The following is a 14,650-nucleotide window of genomic DNA, read 5'->3' on the forward strand; positions in this document are numbered from 1 at the left end:
GAGAGTATAGCTCTTAGCCATATTGGCCTAAAAATAGCAACTTTTTTATTTTTTTTTAAAGCTTTAAAAAGGAGAATTTTTAGACCATTAGATGATAATGGTCTAATCCGATTCAATGATCTATGCTAAACTAAACTAAGCTAAAAGTGTTTCCGGCAGACCCGAAAATCAGCTGAATGGATTCAAAAATGGTAAAACTAAACTGTTAGACTTTAGAAATGAGCCTTTTACAAAAAAAAAAAAAAACTATAATAAAAAATAATAATACAAAAAAACTTCCTTAAAGTTGATATTAATTTGATCAAAAACGAATGAGAACACATTATTACAATTAAAATAGGAACGTAGAGCTGACGAAATGTGACAGAAAAAAACATTTATCATGTTAGAAAGGTCTGGTATTCCAAATGAATACTGTCTTTTTAAAATTTCTATCGTCAGAGAGAAAAATTATGAAGCAACACAACGTGTTTTAACATTGATAATAAGAAATGATTCGTGATCAAATAGATTAAAGATCACGTGACAACGAATATGCCATCACAGGAATAAATCACATTTCAAAATATGCTAACCAAACATTTATTTTAAATGGTGATGATATTTTAACTGCTCCAAATATGTCGCGTACATGCATAGTGATGTTATGTATCATAAATGCAACGTGAAGAGTATACTGTACATTTTAAGATGTGTTTGCTGTCCTCCTCATGATTTGAATGTCTCCTCAGGCTTTATGCTGATTGGGAGTGATGTGAAACTGAACAGCCCGTCATCTCTTATTGGTCAGGCTCTGGCTGAGATCCTGCAGCATCCAGAGAAAGCCAGAGATGCCCTGAGGGTTCTGCTACACCTGGTGAGAAACACACATAAGCTTTAGCAGGACCATTGGGCACATTTCCATTCAATTCCAATATGTATTATTTATGTATGTGAATGTAGCAGTATATACAATATATAGGGTTAGAGTAAAAGATGAAAAATAGATATTTGTGATTTTTAGTTATTTATTTTTATAGATGGATGGATGGATGGATGGATGGATGGATGGATGGATGGATGGATGGATGGATGGATGGATGGATGGATGGATGGATGGATGGATGGATGGATGGATGGATGGATGGATGGGTGGATATAGATAGATAGATGGGTGGATGGGTGGGTGGATATAGATAGATAGATAGATAGATAGATAGATAGATAGATAGATAGATAGATGGATGGATGGATGGATGGATGGATGGATGGATGGATGGATGGATGGATGGATGGATGGATGGATGGATGGATGGATGGATGGATGGATGGATGGATGGATGGATGGATGGATGGATGGATGGATGGATGGAGACAGATGATAGATGGATAGATGGATAGATAGATAGATAGATAGATAGATAGATAGATAGATAGATAGATAGATAGATAGATAGATAGATAGATAGATAGATAGATAGATAGATAGATAAACAGACAGACGGATGGATGGATGGATGGATGGATGGATGGATGGATGGATGGATGGATGGATGGATGGATGGATAGATGGATGGATACAGACAGATGATAGATGGATGGATGGATGGATACAGACAGATGATAGATAGATAGATAGATAGATAGATAGATAGATAGATAGATAGATAGATAGATAGATAGATAGATAGATAGATAGATAGATAGATAGATAGATGGATGGATGGATGGATGGATGGATGGATGGATGGATGGATGGATGGATGGATGGATGGATGGATGGATGGATGGATGGATGGATGGATGGATGGATGGATGGATACAGACAGATGATAGATAGATAGACAGACAGACAGACAGACGGATGGATGGATGGATACGGACGGACGGACGGATACAGACAGACAGATAGATAGATAGATAGATAGATAGATAGATAGATAGATAGATAGATAGATAGATAGATAGATAGATAGATAGATAGATAGATAGATAGATAGATAGATAGATAGATGGATGGATTGATGGATAGATTTTTTTTTTTGGTTATATCATCTCCACAGCTACCATTTCTGTTTTAATTTATTTTGATAAAGTTTGATATTTATTTTTAATTGGCAGAGAGTACTAAAAGTCAACGAGGAGCTCTTTTGTCTGATATTGTACAAACGATTCATCTCCATCTCTGTGTCTCCCTCAGGTGGAGAAATCTCTCCAGCGCATTCAGAATGGCCAGAGGAACTCCATGTACACGTCTCAGCAGAGTGTAGAGAATAAAGTGGGTGGCGTGCCCGGCTGGCAGGCTCTTCTGACAGCAGTGGGATTCAGACTGGACTCGGCTGGAACGGGCCTCCCTGCGGCCGTCTTCTTCCCCACCACAGACCCCGGAGACCGACTGCAGCAATGCAGCACCACCCTACAGTCACTGCTGGGTACATATTCCTTTTAGACTACAACGCTGTACATACATTCGTTTTAGGCTACAACCCCACTGAGCATTCACAAAAATAGCAAGAAAATCTGGTTAGCACAATAAGAATAAAAATACTATTTATTTGTAATGTGCCTTACACTTATGGTGCTACAACAATAAAACAACAGTAAAATATGAATATTCCATAATAGCAACCACAACAACACAATACACAACAACATTAGCAAATTTAACCGACCTTCCGCATGGGAGTCGGGCACTCTACCAAGGAGGCTAAAGACCATGGCCTCTAGCGTCTGTCGCTAGAGCACCTTTAGAGGTCAGAGGAGTGAGGTTTACCTGCACAGCATTCACTAGCTGGCCTCCGTTACACAAACATGATAACTTAAAAGCTTCACTAAAAAATAATTTTTAGTTTTGAGAGATTTCTCAAAACATTCAAATGACGGAGCATTCACAATAGGAAGATGTAGAGAATTCCATATGTAGTAAGTCTTACTAGGTGAGAGAAGTAAAATTATTAGCCTACATAATCACATCCAATAAAATTTCTTACTTTACACACCCTTTAAGGGAACACTCAACATTTTACTTTTGAAAATAGTCTAATTTTTACAGCTCTCCTACAGTTAACTAGTTACCATTTATTTTTTTATTCAGCCCATCTCTGGGTCTGGCAGTAGCACTTTTAGCTTAGCTTAGCATAAATCATTGAATCAGATTAAACTATTAGCGTATCACGTTAACATGACTAATGATTTTTGCCTGCTGCAGTCACGGTACAGCAGCAAAGTCCTTGATTAGCTTTCGTCATGAGCCACGGCTGTGTTCAAACGGCATCAATGTTTTCAAAGTGCACTGCGAAGGGAGCGCAATTGTAGACATGAAGATTTCTAAAACTCGGTGCTAACAATAGGGCATAGGGGGGATAACTGGGAATAGAACACAGCCAGGAACTATGTTTCTAACTACAGCTCCAGAGGTGTAGTTGCAAGCATATAAGTTTGCGACAGTGTTGCCAACTTATATTTAGTGACTTTTCAGACCCATACTGTACCGTCCCTACTCTTCTTAACGAGCTGTGGGTGATGCCGCCGGCCCCTCCCCCGCCTCAGAGCACTGACAGGCAGCCCAGTCAGTCCTTGTACAGCAGTCTCTCCCACCTGCAGCCTGAGAGCAGATCACTCCTCTGCGTACCGACAGCAAATGATTTAGTACAGGAAGTGTGAGGTATTTCCATTGTAAGGTTAAACCGATCTGCTTCTCTTTTACTTTAACAATTTAATATGACCTCTTATTCTTTTCTTGTTCACAATCACAGGTATTTCAGTGACAATTTCTGAACTTGTCTGAGTTTATTACATCTGGGAGATTACTGCAAATTACCTACACATCTATATTGATATACTGTATTCAAACAGCAATACATTTAGGTAAATTGACATGCTTACCTAAAGCGTAGTGCAAATATAAATGCCCCTTTATCAACCATAGGCTGTTAAGCAAACGAAACGGAAGAACGTGATGATGTCAGTAATATGCAAATTGACTTATCTAGCAACTTTATCGACTTTTCGGGCAGAGCTTAGTGCCTTTTCATTGAAAATAGTTGGCAACAGTGGTTTACGATGCAGTTTGCGAATGTTCGTTGGAATGATGGATTTCGGAAACGGCAAATGAATGAACTGTGTTTGTAACGATAAAACTTGCGACCGTAGTTGGCTAACGATGGTTTTCGGAAACGCACCCCTGGTCGATTCAATGATCTATGCCATGCTAAGCTAAAAGGGCTCCTACCAGACCCGGTGATTGGCTGAATTCAAAAATGATAAAACTCCATCCTGTAACTCTAGGGGAGTTGTATAAATGTTATTATGTTGGCTTGAGAAAGCCAACATACTGTTATACTACTCTGTCCTTGAAAACAAACATATCTCCTCCTAGGCCGTTCATGCCACAAGGCCCAAATGTGGTCAAAATGTGCCTTCTGCATTCAAGATTGTTGCTATATCTCCTCATGCCTGTAAGACTTATAATTTTTTAAATAAAAAATGTTAAACATACATTTTTTATAATCCGGGCATATAAAAAAATTATACAAGCCCAAAATTTGGCCAAAAGCTGTATTTAGATGCGTTAGGTTTTGTTGCTATATCTTTAAGGTTTATCAGACTTATAGTTTTCCAATAAATAATTTTTAAGCATTATTTTTCTCAAAATATGGCAAGCCATTTTTGACTTAAACTCCATATTTTTTACTGATATGGCAAGCCATTTTAGCATGTATCACCTTCACACTTAAGCATTGTATTTTCAAAAAAATACAGCAAGCCATTTTTACATAATGTTCATTCCCTTAGTCCCTTTATTAATCAGGGGTCGCCACAACGGAATGAACCGCCAACTTATCCAGCATTTGTTTTACACAGCAAATGCCCTTCCAGCCGAAACCCAACACCAGGAATACATAATGTTCAAGTCCAGTTTTTGACACTCATAAAGACTGTCATAGAAACATCGGGGTTGATTTAGATCACTCATATTGCCAAGAAGCTTGGCAAATGTCTAACTAACTGTCTAACTAAACTAACCTGTCAAATGTCCCCATAGCAATAAAACAGTATAACCTAGCAACCATTTAAAAATAGCAATATCTCTACATCAGAACATCGTAGGGACCTGGGCATTGGCTTGTTTGACTCATGCTAGCAAATGGGACTTCCTGTGTATTCTAATAACGTATGTTCTAATAAAGATTAGCTACATGCTATGAATGATTATCTAAATGCAATAACATATGCTAGAAATGCCTACTAAGTATTAGCATTTGATCAAACATGTACACGAGCATTGCCATTTAGCAACTGCTTAGCAACCACCTAACAATGCCATAAACGTTTGACTTTCTCAAGCCAACATCAAAGTTTATCAATGAACTTTAGGTTCTAGTTTAGTTTTAAAATGTGTATTGTTCCTTTTAAAATAAATATCAAATAACATGACATAAAACACACACACACACAATTAACTCTGAGATATTTGTCCTCCATGTTGGCAGGTCTGCCCCCTCCTGCTCTGCAGGCATTGTGTAAACTGATCACGGCTTCAGAAACCGGAGAACAGCTGATCAACCGGGTGAGATGTCACACACCATGAATCCAAAACACTTTAATATTCATTAAGCAACACTGCTCATGCGTCTGATCTGTATGTAACAACACTGCTAACGCTAGCAACTCTCTTTCCTTCTCTTTTTCCTAAACCTACCACTAAAGGCTGTTAAAAATGTTGTGGGAATGGTAAGAGCTTACAGATCTGCTTTCAACTAACTCTACACTAACACAATACTGTCAATGAACTCACTAATAATTTTAGCTGTGATATTTCATAGCATGAGAGCTACTTTTTATATCATTGATTTGATTGATTCCCAGTTTATTACTTTGACCTTGCTTGTCTAATAAAAGCCTGTTATATATTAAACGTCATTGATTTGATTTCCTGCAGCTCCATCAGGTTTTGGTGCAGTTGCAGTCTGGAGAGAAGGAGCATGATTTCTCTCTCGCACCTATCCAAGTGTCCATCAGCGTGCAGCTCTGGAGACTTCCTGGCTGTCACGAGTTCCTGGCTGCATTGGGTAAGAGGAGTTTCGAGGCAAAATGAACAGCGTGAGAAGCTTTACTCCATTCTGATGGCTCATCTGTCTGTCTCAGGGTTTGACCTGTGTGAGGTCGGTCAGGAGGAGGTGGTGTTGAAGACGGGCAAACAGGCCAACCGTCGCACTATGCACTTTGCCCTGCAGTCGCTGCTGGCACTGTTTGGTAAGTGTACAGTAGCTTCACCCTTACACTGTTTATGTTTGACAGTAATTTAATCATACCGTGGCTCAGTGGTTAGTACTGCGGCCTCACAGCAAGAAAGTCACTGGTTCGATTCAAATGTCTGACTTATTGTCTGATGTTTCCCTCAGACTCTACTGAGCTTCCGAAGCGTCTAAGCCTGGATAGTTCATCGTCTCTGGAGTCTCTGGCCTCTGCACAGTCTGTGTGCCACCAGCTGCCAATGGGCTACCCCAACCCGCCCTTTTCCCCTCCATGCCCTGACAGCCTGGCTTCGGATGCCATCTCGGTGTACAGCCTGAGCTCCATTGCCTCCTCCATGAGCTTCCTATCCCGTCCTGAGGGTGCGTCCGAGTTTATCAGCCAACGCTCAAGGCAGCAGGAACTGGAGCGGCATCGAGGGGGAGCTGGGCTGTTCGCATCCCATCGGCACACGGTAGTTCCTCGCAGCCGCTCATCTCCACATGGAGCCGTTGGAGGACATGAGGATGAAGAGTACGAAGGATACAGTATAATCAGTAGCGAGCCACTAGGTAGCCAATGTGACACACTCCCTCGTCCCGCAAACCACAGGAATCATCGAGGTGCTGCGCGTGGTGGGGCCGGTAGGGGTTATGCTGTGTCCGTGTCCTCCAGGGGAAGTGTAAGCACCCCAACGTCTCCTGTCAAAGCCACCTTGGTTCCCAGTCCCAACTCGCCCTTCCAGAAGGTTGGGAAGGTGAGCAGCTCTGACACAGGGGAGTCTGATCAGTCCAGCACAGAGACGGACAGCACTGTGAAATCCCAAGAGGAACGCACGCCCGGAGCTCCTTTGGACCCACAAGAACTGGCGCAAAAGATTCTGGAAGAAACGCAAAGCCACATGCGAGCTGTTGAGACGTTGCAGAGAAGTGTGCCTCTGGGTGACGGGATGAGTGGTGGAGGTCCCCCGACCCCAACAGGAGGGTCTGCTTTCCGATCTTCAGAGACAAGTGCATTCAGTCGTCCCAGTAGCAGGGCAAGCATCAAGGCACAGTCGTCGCCCCTTCCAGCACGCCCCAAACCACCATCCCGGACGTCCTCCCTCCAGAAGGTCAGCTCGGGATACAACAGTCCTGCCACATCCGAAACATCTCTTAAAGAAGGCAGCCAACCTTCACCTACTTCTGACAGTCATGCCCAGTTTAAACTCAAGTATCCCAGCTCGCCCTACAGCGGCCACATCTCCCGGTCACCTAGCAACATCTCACCTAGCTCAGGTCACCAGTCGCCAGCTGGAAGCGCTCCTTCTCCAGCTCTGTCCTACTCCTCCACTGGCTCAACACGCTCTAGTCCAGCAGACGCTCCAGATATTGACCGAATCAAACTGGCGGCAATTGACGAGAAAGTCCAAGCGATCCACAATCTTAAGACCTTCTGGGCCAACGCAACCCAACAGCAGCACTCGGGACCAATGCGGGCGCTACACGGCGGAAAACTGAGCACCGCCAAACGGGATGTTCTTGGTCTTTTGAACCTCTCTCCCCGGCATGGCATGACAGGTCAGGATTCCCCCAACCAGAATGTGGCACTCGAGCACAGAAATCCACCCAATGGCCATCGCAAGATCGATCCCAAGAGAGTTGCACCTTCTCCAACAGCTTCCACCAGAAGCAGTCCGGGTTTGCAACCTATCCGACTGCCTACAGGGAACGGCTACAAGTTCTTATCACCCGGACGGTTCTTCCCTTCATCTAAATGTTGAGATTCTCTCTCCCCCATGACTGGCTTCTCTTAATAAAGGAATATTTGGAGTATTTATAACTCTTGAAAACAGTGAAAAGGACAGTCTGGGTTAGGAAGTACACATTCCCAGAAGCCTCAAACTGCCTACTGTTTTATTTTCTGTGCAGAGCATATAATCGTTATGCTTCCACCTACACTGTAAAGGACCATTTATATACACAGACTGATCTTAGACTTGCACAAGGCATGTCAGACTTAAAAAAAAAAGAGATTATACCAAAAGGGTATTTCAAGAAAAAAAGACAAAAAGGCTCGCTGTTTGTGTTAGTGAAGATGATGCGGCTTTGACTGGTTTATTTCTTTTGATTTTTAATTTTTTTTTGGTTGGTTTTGTTTCATTTTTAAAATCTAATTATTGTTATTGTTATTATTATTATTATTATTATGGATGGTAATTGTTATTACAGTTATTTGTTTTGTAAATTAAAACAATGTTTTGCAATCAGTATTATACGTTTTTATATTGTTAAAGAAGCAAACCATGCACAAAAAAAAGTCGAAAAACATTTTCATATTTTTATTGAGATGGTGACGACGCACCTGACCTGACTTCTATGTGAATTGAGTGTCAGTATTACAGCATGGGTTCTCTTGCTCTCCAGTGATTCATTGTCTTTTTAACAGATTTTGCATATGTGGACTCTCATCATGACATATCTCAGTCATTTCTCAGTAAAATGGTCTCAATAAAAAGTTTAATTTATTCTCGTGGTTGTCTGCCTTTCATTGCCATATAACTACAAACAGATTGCAACTATTATGATAGTAGAGTTATAAAAAAAAAACAAGTATAAACCGTGGCAACACAGTGGCTCAGTGCTTAGCACTGTCGCCTCACAGCAAGAAGGTCGCTGGTTCAAGTCCCAGCTGGACTAGTTAGCGGATTTTGCTCTTCCAGTGTTTGCACTCACTCCAGTGTTGAACATCACTCAATCCGCCCACTTCAGCGGGAATCAGGCAGATAGCACCACATTATCACAAAACTATTAAAATTAGGACAACCAAAACAAACAAATGACACGTTACTGTACAGCAGTACAATGTATGTCTATATGCACATGCCTATGTGTTCTCAATCATCATATTCACTTATTCGCCGATCGACTGTTGGCATCGAAATCCAGTGGTCTTGCCACTAACGGAGGGACCCAGCGCAGGGAGCGCACATCCATAATATAAAACCACATATATAAAATTCTCTATCAATAACTTGATATAAAATGTATTTTATAACATCCTCAGTTAGACAGACGCTGTCCAACATTCATCCCAAATGCTCCGGAGAGAACTGAAACATGAACTTTTCCCTATAGGCTTCATGACACTTAATAGGTGATTCCCTTTATTTAAAGATGTTGCTTATTATATCTTAAGTAAAGGATAGTGTTCAGTTTTTCAGCACGTGAGAGCAGCACGTAATAAAATATAGCCTATATTTCGCTGCGCTCAGCAGCTATGCACTAATAAAGCTTTTTATGTATTTAGAATGTCCTTTTTTAATTTTACCACGTCATATAAAAACATAAACACTTGTTAGAGGACACAGAACACATTATGAACTTGCAGTTTTCCCTGATGCGTCAAAAAAGTGCTGCGCAGCTGGAAGACAGAAAAAAAGGTCGCCTTGTTTCTGCTTTCACTCACCCCGAAAATGCTCTGTTTGCATGATTTGATTAATATCATCGTATCCAAATACTTTATAAATAATATTTAAAACATTCTCCGGTGTTTATTGTTTTTAGAAAATATCTAAAACTTTTTTTTTTCAGTGAGGCTTTTGAAAAATGAAAGTTTAATATGGTTTTAAAACAGTTTTATATAGTACCTAATTGTTATAGCTAGCTTTTGTTAGTTTTATATTGGTTTATTTATTTAATATGATTTTATTATATCTGATATTTGCAATTCTTTAAATTATTTCAATATAGTTAGGCTATTTTATCTAGATATGACACTTTTGAGCCTACAAAAGTGGACACGAAATTTGTTAAGTTTAATGTTTTTTTCTTTGTTGTATTCATATTGTAACATTATCTCCAAAATAAATAAAAACAATAAAAAATGAAGAATAAAAGTCGATCGCGGCATCAACAGAGCTGTAAAGGGAGCGCTCTTTTCCTCGGTCTCGCACACACATACAGGCATCTAAACGCGCACAAACACACCTTTTAAACTTGACAAAAACTCGAAAACCTTTACTGTCTCCTGTGTCTTTAATATTGGGTAAAGATTATCATTGTGCGTTATTGAAACATCAAGGAGGATACAGCAAAGTCACTTATATATTAAAACTACTTTATTATTTTATGTAACAGCCTTACATTTAAAAGAGAAACATAAGGGCGATCATAAGACCCCAGCCTATAATTTGTTCCAGATGTTTTCTTTCCCTTATTTATTTATTTATTTGTTTATGTGTTTGGTGCATGTACTCGTGTGCGATCGGAAAACTGTGCCCTCCTCTCCTTGCACTCCGCCCTGAAGCCCCGGCTGGCCCTCTTTGGCCCAAGGTATTCGGCGGGCCGAAAAAGGCCGGCCGCTGGCCCCAAGAAAGCCCCGATTTGGCCTGATTAGGCCCCGGAAGTGACAGTGGAAACAGGACTGGCCTTGGCTCGCCCACTTTAGGCGCAATAGTGGAAACGCGGCTATTTTTATGTATTGCCTTGCAACAGCTTCAGCAAAGAACAGTTGAGCAAATTGAGGTATTAAACCCCACTTTGTATGATAAAACCTCCAAGTGATTTAGTGGAGCGGTTAGGGTTTCTGACTACCATGCAGGGATAGTGGGTTCGAATCCAAGCTGATACAGCTATTTTGAAATGCAATAATATCAGTTTGAAATGCTTTGTTTTTGTATCGTTTTGTTTCAAAATTGGTTCGACATCTGAATAAACAATTTGTAAATGAATATGTCTTGGTCATAAAACAGGGTTGTTGCTAGATCAGACACTGTTGTGGCCAGAAGTAAACAAGAATTATTTATATAATTCATTAAATTTCCCATAGTCAAGTAGTTGACAAGTATAAAATAAAAAGGCAAAGAGCACGTTCATCAAAATGAAATGATAAAACTAAAACAGTCAACAAGCAAACTAAACAAGTATATCAAAACGTATAAGGATAAACCTGACTTAGGGCTGTGCAATTAATCGAAAATCCGATTTCGATTATGGCTTCTAACGGTTATGAAAAACCATTAATCAAGATAAACGATTATTGCATCATATACCAAAAGCGCAAAAGACTGCGTGCACACACACATAAGCACGGGGTAAGCATTCGGTCTCATTCGCACACTGAGACGAGCAGAGGAGCGCAGACATCTAAAGTCATCTTAACGTGAGCGCTTTAATGGTCAAATAGGTGTCAAAACGCGGTGATTAGTGAATATTCATATTAACCCTCATTTGCGTAATAAACAAACGAGTTGAGAATCAAAAGACACGTGAAAGAGAAACCATTAAAGTGACAGTGCGAGATGCTGCCGCCTGTTTTACCATTAATCAAACGACGAGAAAATTCCTCGCTGCTCTTGACTGAAGGATTTTTGTAGCTAAAGAGTTTTTCTTAGGGTCAAGATGCTTAAATCACGGTTTGTTTCATATTTTTATTCTATTTTATTTATTTCTCTTTCCTTTGCAGGGTGAAAAAATAACTGTATATATACAGTTGAAGTCAGAATTATTAGCCCTCCTGAATATTAGCAACCCTTTTCCTCCAATTTCTGTTTAATGGAAAGAAGATTTTTTAAACTTATTTCTGAATATAATAGTTTTGATATATCGTGTCTAATTACTGATGTTTTATCTTTGCTATGATGACAGTACATAACATTTTACTAGATGTTTTTCAAAATACAAGCATTCAAATAAAAGTGCAATTCAAAGGCTTAATTAGAGTAATTAGACAAGTCATTGTATAACAGTAGTTTCTTCTGCAGACAATCAAAAAATATATTGCTTAAGGGGGCTAAGAATATTGACCCTTAAATGGGTTTCAAAATATTTAAACCTGCTTTTATTCTAGCTAAAATAAAACAAATAAGACTTTCTCCAGAAGAAAAAAAAATATTAGAGGAAATACTGTTAAAATTCCTTGCTCTGTTTAACATAATTTGGGAAATAGTTATTTAAAAAAAATAAAATTCTCAGGAGCGCTAATAATTTTGACTTTAACTGATAATCGTTTTGAATAATCATAAATTACAATTATGATCAAAATAATCGTGATTAAGATTTTTTCCAAAATCGAGCAGCCCTAACCTGACTTGATAAACTTGCTGAGAAGACTCTTGCACATTCACTTAAGAGCACAAAACAAACTAGCAAAGACGTGAGGACAGAGACTAGAGCAGAATATAAAGTGACAAAAACACACAAGGACCAGGTGAACATAGTAAAACAAGGAATAGATAAGGGCTAAACACAAACAAAGACAAAGCAATGTTCTCAGGTATAGGACAATCAAATAAACATGAACAACACGCCTGAAACATGCACTTAGCTAAGCATCAGATTAGGAAAAGTTATTTTTGTGGCTACTAAATATAACATTCTGAGAATTAATGCTATCTACATAGAATGTTTACTGGACAAACAGCTTGAATTGTAAATTTGTCTGCTGCATCGAGTTGTTAAAAGAACTCAAATTGTTGATGCCCATATTTCTTTGGTATTCAATCAAAAATATTTAGTTTTAAGGAAAACTTAAGTAAATATTAATTAAAAGCAAAGATAAACGATAAATTTAGCAATAAACGATGGGACAGAAAGTAAAATGAATGAGTGCACAATGAAAAATCTGGTGGTAACTGGACAAAATGGCGATAGTTTATTTTTTGCAGTGCAATTTTATTATTATTTTTTTTATCAATGTCATTTTCGTAATTAAATGTTTTTTTTTTTAATTACAATGTACCTAATTTTAGTCAAAAACTTCATATTTTTGTTTAAATAATAACGACACAAAATGAACCCTGGCAGGTTCAAAACTTTCCAACCCGCAAGCAAAGATTCTAGATATGCAATAAATAACAGCAGAAAAGGGAGCAAAGTAAATGAGTCTGCAATGAAAATTGTGGTAACTGCATCATAGGACAACAGTTTATTTTTTGCAATCCAATTTTTTAAATTTGCAATTTTTTATTTTTATTACTATGTACTTAATTTTTCCCTAAAACAAAATATTTTTCATTGAATAATAAAGAAACAAATCTAACTCCATACAGCTTCGCCCCGAGGGCCTTACTTTGAAAACCTCTCATCTAGACAAAGTTGTTATAAAGTTGTTGTCATAGTCAAGATTTCAGTCACTTTTTGATGGTAAAGTTAAGTTTAGCATTAGTAAGACTGAATTAATATAGAAAGTACATATATATATATATATATATATATATATATATATATATATATATATATATATATATATATATATATATATATATATATATATAAACACTCACCGTCCACTTTATTAGGTACACTTGACTAACTGCTTATTAATGCAAATTTCTAATGAGCAAATTACATGGCAGCAACTCAATGTATTTAAGCATGTAGACATGGTCAAGACGATGTGCTGCAGTTCAAACCGAGCATCAGAATGGGAAAGAAAATTGATTTAAGTGACTTTGAACGTGGCAGGATTGTTGGTGCCAGATGGGCTGGTCTGAGTATTTCAGAAACTGCTGATCTACGGGGATTTTCACGCACAACCATCTCTAGGATTTACAGAGAATGGTACGAAAAAGAGAAAATATCCAGTGAGGGGCAAATCTGTGGGCGCAAATACTATGTTGATGTCAGAGGAGAATGGCCAGACTGGTTCCAGCTGATAGAAAGTCAACAGTAACTCAAATGACCACTCGTTACAATTGAGGTCTGCAGAAGAGCATCTCTGAACGCACAGCACAGCACTGGTTTCTTGAACATGACAATGAGTCCATTACCTTCTTGAATCTATGCCACAAAGGATTAAGGCAGTCTGAAGACAAAAAGGGTCCAACCTGGTTCTGGTAAGGTGTACCTAATAAAGTGGCCGGTGAGTGGATACCAACAAGCATACTTAAATAATGACAAACTAAACAACGCTTAGACTAGACTACTAAATAGCCTGCTTTTTAAACAATAGTTTTTTTCTTAATATGTTTATCTCTCTTCTATTGCCAGTGATTGTAAATGTTACTTTTAAATAATACACTTACTTCATTTCCAAGGGAACGCTTTGTTGTATATCTTATTTTATATCTATTTAACGCCTTCTTTGGCTGATATTCAATTTCCGTTGACATGTGTCGTGATATTTTTAACACAACTATTCGTCATTTTCCTACGTTTGGAAATGTTTGCCCAAAATGCAAAGCATGTCCCCGCCAGGGCGGAATCACTTAGCTTGTGACATCATCCGTGACGTCGGCAGGCCTGCGCGCAGCCGTAACCGGTGGAAAGAAGATGGTGCTCATCAAGGAATAGTAAGTGGAAGTCATGTATTCTTACCCAGAAATTGACTTTGCCGATGGTTTACACATGATAAATGTGCGTCTGTTCATCGCTGAGTACTTTGACAGGGCGAAATATGGATTCGCGGCGGCAAACGCGCTCCCGGGAAGTGCGCGAGACACCGGCTCGCATGAGGC

General features: G+C 39.0%; 2 protein-coding genes and 2 long non-coding RNA genes across 10 annotated transcripts in view; 2 read left to right on the forward strand and 2 right to left on the reverse strand.

Moving 5' to 3' along the window:
• Positions 1-8,720, forward strand: part of ttc28 (tetratricopeptide repeat domain 28) — a 500,907-nt gene extending 492,187 nt beyond the window's left edge. For 2 of the 4 annotated variants that reach the window (XM_087269938.2, XM_087269940.1), the window contains 7 exons: positions 732-856; positions 2,180-2,411; positions 5,472-5,548; positions 5,689-5,712; positions 5,921-6,050; positions 6,127-6,234; positions 6,384-8,720. In XM_087269938.2, the coding sequence (XP_087126064.1) occupies positions 732-856; positions 2,180-2,411; positions 5,472-5,548; positions 5,689-5,712; positions 5,921-6,050; positions 6,127-6,234; positions 6,384-7,975 (2,288 nt within the window). In that variant the 3' untranslated portion in view covers positions 7,976-8,720. The remainder of the gene's footprint in view (positions 1-731; positions 857-2,179; positions 2,412-5,471; positions 5,549-5,688; positions 5,713-5,920; positions 6,051-6,126; positions 6,235-6,383) is intronic. The other 2 variants (XM_087269939.2, XM_087269941.1) reach the window with 1 other exon arrangement.
• Positions 1-14,650, reverse strand: part of LOC147834968 (uncharacterized) — a 722,499-nt gene that overhangs the window by 240,176 nt on the left and 467,673 nt on the right. The window lies entirely within an intron of this gene.
• Positions 567-14,410, reverse strand: LOC147834971 (uncharacterized). Its single transcript, XR_015500712.1, has 2 exons — positions 14,219-14,410; positions 567-853 (listed from the first exon to the last, which is right to left on the reverse strand). It is a non-coding gene; the product is annotated as an uncharacterized LOC147834971 (long non-coding RNA).
• Positions 14,394-14,650, forward strand: part of pitpnb (phosphatidylinositol transfer protein, beta) — a 41,555-nt gene continuing 41,298 nt past the window's right edge. For 2 of the 4 annotated variants that reach the window (NM_001328435.1, NM_200920.2), the window contains 1 exon segment: positions 14,394-14,485. In NM_001328435.1, the coding sequence (NP_001315364.1) occupies positions 14,466-14,485 (20 nt within the window). In that variant the 5' untranslated portion in view covers positions 14,394-14,465. 4 annotated transcript variants of the gene reach the window in all.

The sequence above is a fragment of the Danio rerio genome, chromosome 10 (assembly GCF_052040795.2).
Source record: "Danio rerio strain M-AB ecotype USA chromosome 10, GRCz13ab, whole genome shotgun sequence".
NCBI classification, from domain to species: Eukaryota; Metazoa; Chordata; class Actinopteri; order Cypriniformes; family Danionidae; genus Danio; species Danio rerio.